The sequence below is a fragment of the Delphinus delphis genome, chromosome 3, assembly GCF_949987515.2.
Source record: "Delphinus delphis chromosome 3, mDelDel1.2, whole genome shotgun sequence".
NCBI lineage: Eukaryota > Metazoa > Chordata > Mammalia > Artiodactyla > Delphinidae > Delphinus > Delphinus delphis.
This window is the reverse complement of record NC_082685.1, coordinates 7,643,701-7,658,655: the sequence shown is the minus strand read 5'-3', so window position 1 is coordinate 7,658,655 and position 14,955 is coordinate 7,643,701. Positions and strand designations below refer to the sequence as shown.

At 57.4% G+C, this 14,955-nt stretch overlaps 1 protein-coding gene and 1 pseudogene across 1 annotated transcript in view; both read left to right on the top strand.

Annotated features, from left to right (window-relative positions):
• The window catches only part of LOC132421661 (large ribosomal subunit protein eL14 pseudogene), a 40,945-nt pseudogene extending 39,598 nt beyond the window's left edge, over window positions 1-1,347 (top strand).
• Window positions 1,348-2,854: 1,507 nt separating this feature from the next.
• FBN3 (fibrillin 3) overlaps window positions 2,855-14,955 on the top strand; it is a 60,162-nt gene continuing 48,061 nt past the window's right edge. Inside the window, exons 1-14 of the mRNA XM_060006460.1 lie at window positions 2,855-2,904; window positions 3,135-3,217; window positions 3,812-3,910; window positions 4,266-4,361; window positions 4,608-4,703; window positions 6,502-6,699; window positions 6,810-6,935; window positions 7,073-7,198; window positions 9,692-9,844; window positions 9,956-10,087; window positions 10,465-10,608; window positions 10,690-10,809; window positions 10,929-11,054; window positions 14,779-14,901. Coding sequence (XP_059862443.1) covers window positions 2,855-2,904; window positions 3,135-3,217; window positions 3,812-3,910; window positions 4,266-4,361; window positions 4,608-4,703; window positions 6,502-6,699; window positions 6,810-6,935; window positions 7,073-7,198; window positions 9,692-9,844; window positions 9,956-10,087; window positions 10,465-10,608; window positions 10,690-10,809; window positions 10,929-11,054; window positions 14,779-14,901 — 1,672 coding nt within the window. The remainder of the gene's footprint in view (window positions 2,905-3,134; window positions 3,218-3,811; window positions 3,911-4,265; window positions 4,362-4,607; window positions 4,704-6,501; window positions 6,700-6,809; window positions 6,936-7,072; window positions 7,199-9,691; window positions 9,845-9,955; window positions 10,088-10,464; window positions 10,609-10,689; window positions 10,810-10,928; window positions 11,055-14,778; window positions 14,902-14,955) is intronic.

The following is a 14,955-nucleotide window of genomic DNA, read 5'->3' as shown; positions in this document are numbered from 1 at the left end:
CACCTGCTAAATATCACCTCAAATTGTTATTTGCTATTTATTTCATTCCACAAGTACTTTGATGGAGGCATGATCAGCACAATCAGCTTTGGAATTCAATAGGGTAAACTAACAATTTCGGTGTGGGGAATGGATTTTTGAACTGGGCTTTGCCAGATGCATAGGAGTTTGCTGAGTGGAATAACAGCCTCAGGTCCAACAAACACCTTCTGACTAATCCCCATATTCAGGCTCACTGGTCTGGTGGTGTCTGTTTTCAGAGGTGGGAAAGTAGTGGGGAAAGCTAGAAATTTTTGTTTGGATATAAGCTCCAGCTAGGGAGCAGAAATTCTGAAATTCAGCCCCTGTGACAGGTGGAGAAACTGAGGCTCAGAAAGTCTAGAACTTCGGGATTCTTAAACTCTCCATTTTGAGAATCACATGAAAAATGTGGACCTCCTCTCTAGAAAACTCATCTTTGGCCATCGTTTTGCCTACATTTTTAGGGGCTTCCGGATGTCAGTCTAGTTAAGAATTCAGGCCCCAGGCGCCAGGTAAGTTTCCCAAGTCACCCTTGGAATTCTCCTTGCCCGAGGGAGGAGGCGGCGGCTCGGGAGGACGTAGGAGTGGGCCTCCAGGTGAGTCCCGGGACCTTTCAAGCCTGGTTCTCTTCCAGGCCACCCGAAATCGCAGCCCCATCTCAGGGCACCACCACTCAATTTCTATGTGAAAACGTGGTCCCCCCAGCCTCCCCACGCCGCGTCTCAGCCCACGCCTACGGCTCTGTGCCCCCCATCCCATTTCTTCAGCCCCTCGGAGTTTCTCCCGTAGCCCCAGGCCATCCCCCAGCTCCAGCCCCTCCCTCCGCCCGGCATCGGAGCCCCCGGCCCCCGCCCCGGGAGCTTCAGAGGTGCAAACGCGCCCTCCCCCAACTCCTCCCGCCCCCGACTCCCCCCGTGTGGCAGCTCTGGGCTGGGAACTCGGCGGGGTCGGCCTCTCGGTTTCGCGTTCCCGCCCCGGGCCCCCGGCGCCGCGCCAAACCGGCCCTCCAACGCCGAGCCCCGCGCGTCCGCTCGCCGCGCCTGCCTCCACGCGCGCCGGCTGGCAGGTAGGGGAAGCGCGGGACCATCGGCGGGCGGAGAAACCGGAGAGCAGCGGGTCGGGGGGAGGCAAGGGCGGGAGGAGGGGGCCGGGGCGACGGAGGGGGAGGGGATTCCTTTGTTTGCAGCCGGCAGCCCCGGACCCAGCCCCTTCCCCTCCCCGCGCTACGCTCGGCGCCGGCGTGGGGCGCGGGGACCTGGCGCGGGCGGGAGGGGCTCGGCCCGGGTGCGGGTGCGGGCGCGGGCGGCGGACACAGCCGGGCTCTGACCCGCAGGTGAGGGCGGGGCCGAGCGTGGTCGCGGCTCCCGGGCCTGCGTCCCCGGCTCAGCCCGGTGGAGAACGCGGCTGGCGGGCTCTGAGGACGCGTGCCCCCTCCTCGTCGGCGGAGCCCGGGATTCCTCGCTCCCTGCCCGCCGCCTCCCCCAGTTACCCCGTGCAGTGCGCGCCGTCCCCCCGCTCATTCATTCCACAAACTCCTGGGCGCGGTTCTCAGAGGCAAAGTAGGGGGTGAGGGAGGAGTTGGATCAAGCCAGGCCGGAGATGGAGGCCCCGTGGGCCCTGAATTCTGCCTAGAGAAGGCGTCCTCGGAGTGCAGACCAGCCGGGACAGCCTGGGAGCAAGAAAGGGGTGCCCCTCACCAGCCGGGCCGATTCTTTCTCGCTTCCCCGTCAAAGGTGACAAAGGTCTTTTCCTTCTCCGAGGACCTTGGGACCACCTGGTCAGACTCTCATGTCACCCCAAGGCCCAGAGAGGGGCAGCCACTGACCCAAGGGCACACAGCAGACTCCCCGTCTGTTCTGCACCCAGGCCCAATTCTTCTCCCTGGTGTGGAAAGTGGGACTTGAAAGGGGCCCCCCATGAAGGCCACTTGGTCTGCCTTTTGTTCCCTGAGGGTTCAGCTTCCATCCTCCTAACCTTTGCCTGGTCATCTCCTCTGCCAGGAGTGGCCGTGTCCCCATCGCCTCCCTCCCATCCTTCCAGGTCCTGGAGAGAGCCAGCCACCTCCTGGAGGGTAGGGTACCCTTGATCTTCTTCCCCTCCCTCACCTCTGCCTGGGCTTCAGCTCCCACTCAGCCCTTCGCTAAATGTGTGATGGCCTTTGTTTGCTCCTCTGTGAAGTGGGCACAAAAGCTGTCCCTTCCCTGCTGGGCAGAGGGATGTTCTGTCCTTTGGGAAGTTCCAGCCTGTGCCCCCTGCTCCTGGAATCCTTTCCTCTCATCTGGATGCCTGCCCCAGCCTCTTCAACTGCGTACTTCCTCTGGGGCCCCTGCAAGTCCTTCCACACTCCATCAAACACCCATTTCTGCCCTTGTTCCTCCCACTTAGAGCCCTTCAAGGGCTCTCCATTGCCCTTGACGTACAAGTAGAAGCTGCATTACACAGGTATGCACTCCTGAAACACCCTGGCTGCCTGCCACCCCCTCCCCTCCACTCAGCGGTCCACGATCTTCTTGCCTCTGCTCTCAGTGTGCTGTGTCTGCCCCGACACCCTTCTCTTGGATGACTCCGTCGCTGAGACATCACACCTCCTCCGAGAAGCCTCCCGTGACTGTTCACCTGCTTGTGGGTTGGGGTTGGATGCCTCCCTGGGTTCCCACAAGCCCCCAGTTTCTCCATCCCGGCAGCGGTCCCACTGTTTCTGGTTCTCGTGGGTGCCCCGTGGCCAAGGGCTTCTTGCTGAGGTTGACTCTGCTTCCTCTCCGCAGCCTCCGAGGGACACGTCATGGTTCTGGAGGGTCTGTGCTTGACAAGGAGAGGGGCCGGCACCCACACCATGGCCCGGGACCCCTTGGCTCGGCTCTTGCTGGCCTGGATAGCCCTGTCGTGCGTGGCGGGTGTCCAAGGCCGTTGGGATGGGGCTGTGGAGCCTGCAGGTCTCGGACGTGTGCGCAGGCGTGGCAGCCCAGGCTTCTTGCAGGGGTGTGTGGTACCTGGGATGCCGAGAAGCCCCTGGGGTGTGGGCTGGGCTGGGCTGTTCTGCTAGGTGCGGGGGGTGAGGCCCAGGGGATGTCCAGCTGGGCAGGGGCTCACCAGCCATGCCTGCTCTCCTGAAGGCCGAATGTGTGTGGCTCCCGATTTCATGCCTACTGCTGCCCCGGCTGGAGGACGCTGCCTGGTGGGAACCAGTGTGTTGTGCGTGAGTGTCGGTCCCTTCTGGAGGTGGGGGGTGCAGGCAGGGGACACTGGGGCAGTTCTCTTACTTACGGCCAGCAAGTCCAGCCTTGTTTAAAAGTGGACTTGGCCTGGGACGTCTGGCTAAGCCACAGGAATGGCCCCTGCTTCTGTCTGCAGGCTCCCAGGCCACCCGCCCGTGTTTCTTTGTCGTACAACTTCCCTGTGTCTGTCTGCTTGATGGTCCGTCCGTCTGTCTCAGTCTCTGTCTCCTTCTGTCTTGGTCTCTCTCTGAGTCTCTGTCTCTCTGTGTCTGTCTTTTTCTCTGTGTGTGTGTGTGTCTCTCAATCTCTCTGTTTCCCCACTCCCACACGCACCCCATTCTAATGTGTCTAGAATCCGACTCTGCTTCCAGGAGATGCCCCCTCGCCTCCTCCCCAACAGTACAGCCAGTGCCCCAGCACCTCCAGCTTCTGTCCTTACTACTCAGCGTTTCTGGCCCAAAGAGCACCTCTGTCTCCCAATGGCTCCAGCAGAGCCTCGGCCCCCGGGGCACCCATGGGGTGGGGATGGCGGAGGATTCGGGTCCTGGCCTTGACCGTCACCTGTTACTCTCCAGCGGTCTGTAGGCACGCCTGCGGCGAGGGCTTCTGCTCCCGACCCAACCTGTGCGCCTGTGCTGATGGGAAGCTGGCCCCCAGCTGCGGGATGAGCCGAGGTGAGCAGGAAGTGACCCCCCAGGACTTCCCTGGCGGTCCAGTGGGTAAGACTCTGCGCTCCCAACGCAGGGAGCCTGGGTTCGATCCCTGGTCGGGGAAGATCCTGCATGCCGCGTGGCGAGGTCAAAAAAAAAAAAAGTAAAAAATGAAAAAAAAAAATTATAAGCTTAAAAAAAAATAAAGAAAGCAAGTGACCCCCTAGGGGTGGGAAGAGAAGGTGAGAGGCTTCCCGAAGCTTCCGGGAGCCCAGGCGGGTTTTGCTGAGGGACCAGAGCCAGGCTGGGCGCACCTGGTCCCGGCGCCTTGTGCATGCATCTCGGGGCCTTCCTGTGTGTCCCTCTTCCCCGCCCGCAGGGTCGGGGTGCAGTGTGAGCTGCATGAATGGGGGCAGCTGCCGAGGGGAGTCCTGCCTGTGCCAGAGGGGCTACACGGGCACCGTGTGTGGGCAACGTGAGTACCCATCGCGCACACCTGGGCTTGGGACCCCAGAGGTCAGGTCTCCGCTGCCACCCGCCCACCGCCCACGGGTCACTCCTCTGGGACCGGGATTGGAGGGGACACATTCATTGTCACAATCTTATCTCTTGGTCTGGGCTGGATTATGGGGATTCCTGCGTGAAGGAGGGCCCGCCCGGGGCCCCAGCTCCCTCTGCTGCTGGGGGACCTCAGGCCACACCCCCGCCACTTCCTCCACAGCCGTCTGTGACCACGGCTGCCACAACGGGGGCCGCTGCATCGGGCCGAACCGCTGTGCCTGTGTGTACGGCTTCATGGGGCCTCAGTGTGAGAAAGGTACCAAGCTGAGCGCGGGGCAGGGGTTTGGGGGGAGGAGGGCTTCCTGGCAGCCCCTGAGACGTGGCCAGGCCCTGGGAGGGTCCAGCTGACCTCCTTCCTGCTGTCCCTGCTGCTGTGAAGGGCAGAGACACTGTGCTCCAGGGAAGGGAGTCACGGAGGGCTTCCTGTAGAAGGGATAAGTCGGAGTTCATGAGATGGACACGCCCCCTCATGTTTCATCCTCACTGTTGAAATGATCCCACGGGCTGAGGTGGGTGGAGGTCACCTGTTGGGAGGCTGTAACCAAGACAAACACGGTGGAAAGAACAATGTTTTGTGAGAAGTTGGATGTTGGGGGGTGGGGTGGGCAAGGGGAGGGATGGAAGCAGGGACAAATCCCAGGTCTGCTCTAAAAACGGGAGGGAAGATGGTGCAGCCGGGGGTAGGGAGGGGGAAGACCCTGAGACTCAGTGTTGGCCAAGGAGCCCGTGGGTCACCCAGGAGGCAGCTGGACAGCCAGGCCTGGGGCTGCCCCATCCACGGGGCTGAAGCCCAGAGGATAGTTGAGGTTCTTGGGGAAGAAAAGGGAGGGCAATTTAAGGGTCCACCAGAGAAATGGAGACCATGGGCAGCTGAGAATGAGAAAGTGAACAAAAGCAGGTGGCGTTGGGGATGCCCAGGCTGGCGAGTTTTGTAGCTGTAGGAGCCATCAGAGTGCCCTGTGTGTCCAAGGAGCCCGGGAAGGCAAAAATGGGCAGGACCCTGGGACTCACCCCAGTGTGAAGGGTGCTGCTGGGGATGGAGGCCCGTCTGTGGCCGAAGCCGGGTCGGAGAGAGTATAGCCATGAATCAGAAGCTGGAGGGGCTGGGGGTTACCTGGGTTTGAGAGTGAGCGTTTGGCAGCGGGATTTGGCGAGAAAACAGAGTTGGAATTCGGGCCGACTTGGGGAGCAGTCGGGATGGCTGAGGGAAAATGAAGGTTAGTGGAGAGGGTGGGAGAGGAGAGGCCTGGAGCGGGGGTGGGGGCCCCAGAGAGAGGCAGGGTTGGATGCCTAGGCAGGAGTGAGTGGGGTTCCAGGGTCCTGGATGACTGAGGTGAGATTCTGGGGGCTGTGTTTTGCTTTAGGAAGTCAGGACTGTCGCGGGTCTCCCCTCCTTCATACAGGCCTGGGGGCTGGCTTTGGCGTCTCCTTCTGGAAGGGGCTTCCCTTGGTCCAGTGCCAGCCCCTTGATTGGAGCCATCTGGAGGATGGAGCCAGGAAGTCACATCTGGGCCCGTGCATGGCGGTGGGGGGGCCAATGAGACCACCTTCAGCTGGGTGGGGAGGGGGTGTCAGGGATGCAGAGTTGTGGGTTCAGAGCATTTGGGCGGATGCTGGGTCTGGGAGATTTGGCAGAGCCAGATGTGTGCTCAAGGATGAGAGAGGCTCTCTAGCGGGGCCTCCATGGGTCCCTGCCCGGGCTTGAAGGGAGGGTGGGCCTGGGGGAGTGGTGGGGGTCTCCAGACATGCCCTGGGTTTTGTAAGCTTGGAGGTCCTGGCCTCTCTTGGAGGTTGGTTGGAGAATGCTTTGGAGAGAAAGGGTTTTGAAGGGTGAATAGGAGTTCATCAGGTAAGGAAGGGGAACAGTATGAGTAAAGGCTTGTGGTCAGGAAAAAAACCTGGTGTGTTGGTATAGGGAGGCTGGGAAGGTGGCTACCGCCGTGGTCCAGGCGAGAGAGGTAGAGGCCTGAGTTGGGCTTGCTGGGATGGAAATGCAGAAGACTATGGGGTGGGGGCAGGCTGAGGCCAGCTGCCCACATCCATCTGCCCTGCAGACTACCGGACAGGGCCCTGCTTTGGTCGAGTGGGCCTGGAGGGGTGCCAGCACCAGCTGACAGGCCTCGTCTGCACCAAGGCGCTCTGCTGTGCCACTGTGGGCCGGGCCTGGGGCTTCCCATGTGAGCTCTGCTCTGCTCAGCCACACCCCTGCCGCCGGGGCTTCATCCCCAATATACACACGGGGGCCTGCCAAGGTGAGTGGGGGGCCCAGTGCATGAGGACCTCGGTCCTGGGAGCCAGGGCTGAGTGGGAGCCCTCAGCAGCCTTGGTTTCTCCCTCTGACGTGCCTCTCATCCCCTTGCAGACGTGGATGAGTGCCAGGCTATCCCAGGCCTGTGCCAGGGGGGCAGCTGTGTTAACTCTGTGGGTTCCTTTGAGTGCCGCTGCCCAGCTGGACACCAGCTCAGTGAGAACAGCGCCAAGTGTGAAGGTGGGCGACGGGGAGAGGTTCAAGCTGGGACCTTCTCTCCGCTCTGGGCGGCTCAGGCTCCCTACAAGGAGGAGGAGGTGGAGGTGGGGTAAGGCTGCTGGGGGGCTGGACTCTTAACTGGACATGTATCTGCATAGATGTGGATGAGTGTATCAGCGTGCCAGGCCTCTGCTCCGGGGGCGACTGCACCAACACAGTCGGGAGCTACGTGTGCACCTGTCCCCGTGGTTATGCCAGCAGCCTGGACGGTACCCGTTGCCTGGGTGAGCCAGGGCCCAGGGGGGCTGGAGGGGCAGAGGGCAGGTAGGAGACAGACCCTCTGCTTATCTATCTCTGCAACCCTCTGGCCCTCGGGCTCCTCTAGTCCTTCTATTTCTATGCCCTTCTGTCTTTTTCGGACCCCAGTTTCCATCCCCTCGTTAATTCTGGTTCCCTACCCATTGGCCTTTGTGCTCTCTGGACCCCAGTCTGAGAAGCCCTCTAGCCCCCATCTCTATGCCCTCAGCTCTCTGGTCCCCTGTCTCGGTGTCTTGGCTGTGCCCCTCTGCCCCTCGGACTCTATGCCCTTCTAGCTCACTGGTTGCCTTTCTTCCCTTTCTGGCTCCCGCCGCTGTGTCCCTCTAGCCCCCGCCTCTATGCCCCTCTGTCCCTCTAGCCCCCACCTTTACGCCCCTCTAGCCCCCACCTCTATGCCCCCATCTTGACACCCATCTGGTTATCTGGCCTCCGTCTCTATGCTCTTCTGCCCATTAGCCTCTCTGGCCCCCTCCCTGTATCCCTCTTTACGCTCCCAAAGACTTTTTAAAAGTACCCCGTCTTCCCCCACACTGTGTTTGAGATAAACTGAGGCCCAGAGAGGGGAAATTTGCTTAAGCCAAATCCACAAGTCCAGAAGAGAGAGCTACCCACACCCCAGCTCCCCAGACCACCCCGCTCCCTGCCCCCAGCCAGGGTGGGGTCGTCAGGGCTGTGCCTCCCCCTGGAGGCTCACCCTCCTGGCTGGGGCGGGAGGATCCTTGGGCTCTCACTCCCTGTCCTGCTGTCTTGATGAGCTGGTCATTAGACTTCACAGGTTGCCAGTGGCCAACAGGGCTGGCCAGGAACACTTGCGGTGGGGCATGGATAGCGTCTTGGTTTGGGGAGGTGGGGTGGGCTTGGCAGGTCTCCAGCACCACTCGGACATCTCAGGCTGGGTCTCTACCAGCCAGGACAGGGAATATTGTGTCTGGAGTTCTGCCAGTGTACCATGGCCAGCGCCAGACCTATTTATTCCTCCGCCTCCGGGGGCTATCTTGGCTGGCAGGGAGGCTACCTCTGGGCACGTCCCCTGGACTGTAGCGCATTTCCCAACCACTAAAGAGCAGAGCCTAGATTTGAACCAAGGTCAGGTGTCCTCTGAACATGGGCTTGGAATTCAGTCCTGAGTTCCAACTGCTACTTAAGCTGCTTGCATACTCCGTGACCTTGGGCGAGTGACTTAACGTCTCTGGGCCTCAGCTGCCTCATCTGTGAAACAGAGATAATGGCTGTTCTAAACCACATGGGGAGGATTAAATAACAATTTATGAAGAGATTTGCCCAGGGCTGGATGTAGGGGGCACTCAATACACATTCACAAAGACAGGGGAGCAGGGAAGTTGGGTCTGTGACTGCTTAGCAGGGCCTGATCACAGTAGGTGCTTAATAAGCAAAGGCAGCATCATTTTTGTCAAAATTCTTACATTTTGTCTTGTCTTCCCTACTTGGGAAGCAGCTGCTTGGTCAGGTCCCCTGGGGTTCAGGGATTTGGGTTTTCATCCCGCCTAGCTCTCCAGCAGCTGTGTGACCTTGAACAAGTCTGTTGACCTCTCCTCGCCTGGGCAGGCCCAGTCCTGTTCGTGGGCCAGGGATGGGGCTGAGTGCAGAGCCTCGATTCCCACACATGCACCTGGGGACCACCCCCCTACCCTCCCGCCAGGTGCACGGGGTATGGCTGGGGAGGTGGAAAAGCTTGCTGTTTTCTCCGCCTCGGGCAGCTCAGGGACAGCTGCAAGGGCCCTCCCGGCTGGTGGGAGGGGTTTTTCCGCTGTGGGCCACTGGCCAACATTTGTGGGTTTTCAAACCTAAAAATATGCTCTTTTAGAGTCAGAGCTTGAGAAATATGATCACCATGTAACGCCATCAGGCTCGAGGGCACAGTGGAAGCGTCTGTGGTTTTCATACCTGGGGAGTCTCTGCCTCAGTCTCTCCAAGAGTTGCAGCCATCAGTCCACCAGTCTGCTTCCCCAGCCCCTCCTCAAATTCACAGCCTCTTAGGTTTCCCCAGAATGCCCAGGGCTGGTAGGCGGGGGACACACAGATACAGATCCCAGCATCTCTGCTTGAGCGCCCAGCATGACTTATCACTGGGGCAACCCCCTGAACCAGGGGTCTTACTCAGTGTGGTTGAATACCCACAGTGACAGGGAGCTTCCTAACAATGCCAGCTTTAGATGTTGGGACACTTTTGCTCAGCGTGAGCCTAAGTCTCCCTCCCTGGGGTAATTTGGAAATCTTGGTAATAAGATCCTCACTCGGTGAGGATTGGCCAGAGTGCCGGATACGGTGCACTCTGCAACACTCTACCGAGGTGAGCTGGGTGTTCTGAGCCATCTCCTACCCATGGATGGAGAAACTGAGGCACAGAGAGGCAAGGAGGTCTGTCCTGCAGATGGTGCTGGTAGAGCTGCGGTTTGAAGTCTGGTAACGGATCCTCCCGACCCCCCACCCCCTTGCAGACCACCGTGCCGGCACCTGCTTCTCGGCGCTGATCGTGGGCCGCTGTGCCGGAGACCTCGCGGGCCACTATACCCATAGGCAGTGCTGCTGTGATACGGGCAGGTGCTGGGCAGTTGGCCCGGCCCCTGAGCTGTGTCCGCCGCGGGGCTCTGGTGAGTGGCCTGGGGCCACCTCCCACCTTCCTCTGCCCCCAGAGCTTGGCCTGCGGGTTGGGATCCCGGGTCACAACCGAAGGCTTGGCCTCCAACCCCGCCTCCTTGCAGATGAGTTCCAGCGACTGTGTGCCCTGGGGCTCCCGCTGCTGCCCTCCTACCCAGGCCCCTTCCCCGGCCTCCCTGGCTTCGGATCCAGTGGGCGTGGGGTTCCCAGCCTGGGCCTTGGTGACACCAACATTGGTGAGGACTTGGGATCCAAGACTCCTCCCTTGGGGGAAGGGGGTCCAGGCCTCAGAGACAGAGAGTCAGGGCTTTGGAGTGTGGGTCCTGGCCTGGGCAGTAGGGATGAAAGTACTGACAGTGGTCTGGGGCTGGGGGTAGATTGGGGATCCAGGCCTCCAGGTCAGGGTTTGGGTTTTGGGTGAGGGTCTAGGGCTGGCGTGGGGGGCTGGGGGTTTCAGCCAGGGTGGAGGTGGGGCAGGACTCGGCTGAAGTGGGAGAACCTGGCCATAGGGGTAGGGTTCCAGCTTCTTGAGTGGGTGTCTGAACCCGGAGGTGAGGTCCAGACCCAGGGGGCCAGCACATGCTCGGGTGCCCCACGTCGGCCCTACTCACAGGCACAGCCACGCTGAACCAGACCATTGACATCTGCCGACACTTCACCAACCTGTGTCTCAATGGCCGCTGCCTGCCCACCTCTTCCAGCTACCGCTGCGAGTGTAACGTGGGCTACACCCAGGACGTTCGGGGCGAGTGCATCGGTGAGCAGCGGCTGGGGCAGGGGTGGGCTGGGGGCGGGGGAGCGCCCTGGCGGGCTGGGGCTCAGGGTCCTCTGCCTGCAGACGTGGATGAGTGTGCCAGCAGCCCCTGCCACCACGGAGACTGCGTCAACACCCCCGGCTCCTACCACTGCCGGTGCTGGGAGGGCTTTCAGGCGACGCTCACCAAGCAGGAGTGCGTGGGTATGGCCGTCCATCGGACAGTGGGGGTGACCGGGAGCCTGACTGATGGAACCTGCATCTGAATTAGAGCCTGGGGGCCAGGAGGACGCCTGCTGACTGCCCGCCTGCCTCCCCACCAGACATGGACGAGTGCATCGCCAGCAGTGGCCTCTGCCACCACGGCCGCTGCGTCAACACAGCAGGCAGCTTCCAGTGTGTCTGCAATGCAGGCTTCGAGCTCGGCCCCGATGGCAAGAACTGTGTGGGTGAGTTGAGGGTGAGCGGGTGGGGAAGCGGCTTCTGGGCCCCAGTAGCTGTCTTCTGCGTCTTGCCACTCGTGCTGCATCACCCACCTCCGTCCTCACGGTGGGTCCTCTGCTCCCCTTTCTGAGCCGAACCAGCCCATCTGAGATCCTCCTTGTGGTCTATCCAGCCCCTACTCACTCCTTCATTCTCTCCTTCCTGAATTCATGCCCTGAATCCCAGGAAGGGGCCTTTGGGTTAAGACCATGCCATCAGCTGTCTGCGTCTGCCCCTGCCCCTGACTCATGGCCCCTCACCTGTCCTCGAGAGAGTCTGGCCTTCGAGAGAGGTGGATCAGGACCGTGGAGAGCGCCCCGATCTCAGGCTCCCTGTGGGGTATGGGGGTGCCACCCAAGCTCCCCGCAGCTTGTAGGGGCCACCGGGGACTCCCTTTATTCTTTTCTGTCACCCTCTCTGAGGGGACCTGCCTTGTAGTCTTCCCTCATCAGGAAGGATTTTCTTCCTTTCATTCTTTTTTTTTTTTTGCAGAGCATTTACTTTCTGTTGATTTTTAGATACATTTAGAAAGTTGATTATTAAATTAGCTATTTTCTTAGCATTAACTTTAGGTATAGTAATTTATGTCTGTGCATAAATCATTATAATTTTTATTTGCATTGTTTTTTATTAGTTAGATATCACCTACTGAAAGTAATTTTGATTAATTCATTGTTTTATAATTTTACCATCGTCTTTCTTTTTTTTTTTTTTAATTTTTGGCTGTTTTGGGTCTTCGTTGCTGTACACGGGCTTCTCATTGTGGTGGCTTCTCTTGTTGCGGAGCATGGGCTCTAGGTGCACAGGCTTCAGTAGCTGTGGCGCGTGGGCTCAGTAGTTGTGGCTTGTGTGCTCTAGAGCCCAGGCTCAGTAGTTGTGGTGCACGGGCTTAGTTGCTCTGAGGCATGTGGGAACTTCCCGGACCAGGGCTCGAACCCATGTCGCCTGCATTGGTAGGTGGATTCTTAACCACTGCGCCACCAGGGAAGCCCTACCATCAAGTCTTTAATATTTCCTTCAGATCTCTGCATAGTCTGTAACAAGTAAGAGTTGAAATCCTTAATCAGTGTTTTTCTTGGTACATATAAATTTTATTTTTTTAATTTATTTTTTGTAGTTGAAGTATAGTTGATTTACAATGTTGTGTTACTTTCAGGTGTACAGCAAAGTGATTCAGTTATACATGTATCTATTCGTTTTCGGATTCTTTTCCTTTATGGGTTATTGTAAAGTATTGGGTATAGTTCCCTGTGCATTCTTTCTTTTTTTAAAAAAAATTAATTAATTAATTAATTAACTTTTTGGCTGTGTTGGGTCTTCGTTTCTGTGCGAGGGCTTTCTCTAGTTGTGGCAAGCGGGGGGCCACTCTTCATCGCGGTGCGCGGGCCTCTCACTATCGCGGCCTCTCTTGTTGCGGAGCACAGGCTCCAGGCGCACAGGCTCAGTAGTTGTGGCTCACGGGCGTAGTTGCTCCGCGGCATGTGGGATCTTCCCAGACCAGGGTTCGCACCCGTGTCCCCTGCATTAGCAGGCAGATTCTCAACCACTGCGCCACCAGGGAAGCCCTCTCTCATTTTTTAAAAAACCTTCTTAGCATCTTTATTGATATATCATTCCATACCATAAGAGTGGCCATTTAAAGTGTACACTTCAATGGCTTTTAATACGAGCATCACCACAATCTAAGTTTAGAACCTCTTTATCACCTCCTCTCCATTAGCCGTCATTCCAGAATCCTCTCTCTTCCCCCCCAGCCCTCGGCACTAGGCCAATCGACTTTCCGTCTCCATGGATTTGCCTGTTCGGGGCATTTTGTATAAATGGAATCACGTACTCCGTGGCCTTTTGTGACTGGCTTCTTTCACCGAGCATCATGTTTTCAAGGTCCACCCGTGTTGTAGCAGTTGTCAGAACGTCATTCCTTCTTATTGTCAGATGACATTCCATTATACGAGTAGGACCACATTTTGTTTATACGTCATCAGTTAATGGCTATTTGGGTTGTTTCCACTCTTTGCTGTTGTGGATAAAGCTGCTATGAATGTACAATGTACAAGTTTTGGTGTGGACCTTTTCTTCATTTCTTCTTTCCTTTCCTTCCCTCCCTCCCTCCCTTCTTTCCTTCCTTCCTTTTGGTACAGTCCTTTATTGTTCAAAACTGATACTTTGGGGGCTTCCCTGGTGGCGCAGTGGTTGAGAGTCTGCCTGCCGATGCAGGGGACACAGGTTCGTGCCCCGGTCCGGGAAGATCCCACATGCCGCGGAGTGGCTGGGCCCGTGAGCCATGGCCGCTGAGCCTGCGCGTCCGGAGCCTGTGCTCCGCAATGGGAAAGGCCACAACAGTGAGAGGCCCGCATACCGCAAAAAACAAACAAACAAACAAACAAAAAAAACTGATACTTTGGTAAACAAATCATTTCTGCACCCACCGCCTTCCTTTAAATTAGACTGTTTTCTTCTCAGCTGACGGTTTTTGCCCTTTTCTTTTTAAATTCAAGTGAGATTCACGCAAGATAAATTTATTCATTTAAAAGTGAAAAATTCAGTGGTGTTTATTTAGTAGTCCCCAATGTTGTGCACCCACATTTATTCAATTTTTTTCTGCAGGAAAGTGAACGTAGCATTTTTAAGTGAACAATTTGGTGGCACTTAGGATATTTCCAAGGTCGTGCAACAACCATCTCATGTATGCAATTCTTTTTTGCATTTTTAAAAATCGTGGCACAATATACATAGTGTACAATTTACCATTTAACCCTTTTTTTTCTTTTCCATTATAGTTTATTACAAGATATTGAATATATAGTTCCCTGGGCTATACAGTAGGACCTCGTTGTTTATTTTATGTACAGTAGTGTGTATCAGCTCCATTCCTACCCTTTTTTTTTTTAATTTTATTTATTTTTAGCTGTGTTGGGTCTTCGTTGCTGTGAGCAGGCTTTCTCTACTTGCGGTGAGCAGGGGCTACTCTTCGCTGCCGTGTGCAGGCTTCTCATTGCGGTGGCTTCTCTTGTTGCGGAGCACGGGCTGTAGGCGCGCAGGCTCCAGTAGTTGTGGCACGCGGGCTCAGTAGTTGTGGCTCGCGAGCTTTAGAGCACAGGTTCCGTAGTTGTGGTGCACGGGCTTAGTTGCTCCAATGTCGGATCTTCCCGGACCAGGGCTTGAACCCATGTCCCCTGCATTGGCAGGCAGATTCTTAACCACTGCGCCACCAGGGAAGCCCCCTACCCTTTTTAAAGGAACATTCATAAAGTCGTGCAAACAGTACCTCATTTTTTCCATTTTTTTTGCGTTTTTCATTGTGGTGAAATATACAGAACATAGTTACCATTTTAACCATTTTTAAAGGAACAGTTGGTGGTATTTAGTGCAATGTTGTGTCACCACCACACCTCACGTATTGGACTTTGAGCAACTATTTGTGGAGCAGCTACGGTGTGCCAGGATGGAAGATGCAGACTCGAGCTAGTGGCCCCAGTCTTGCCCCAGGGGAGTTCACACTCCAGCAGTTCACTATATCCAAGCCGTCATAGTCCCCGACAGTCACATTTCGTCCTGTCAGGCTCGAACTGCCCTGGGAAGGGCCCCTGGAAAAGTGAGGGGGCGGGGCTGGTCTACCAGGCAGGGCTGGCCCAAAGAGGGGTGACTGCTGGGACCCTGCTGGGAACCAGCCTCTCCCGGTGTCCCCAGACCACAACGAGTGTGCCACCACCACCATGTGTGCCAACGGAGTGTGCCTGAACGAGGACGGCAGCTTCTCGTGCCTCTGCAAACCCGGCTTCCTGCTGGCGCCCGGTGGCCGCCACTGCGTGGGTGAGGCTGGAGGCTGGACCACAGGGGAGTGATGGGGATTGGGGAGGAAGAGGT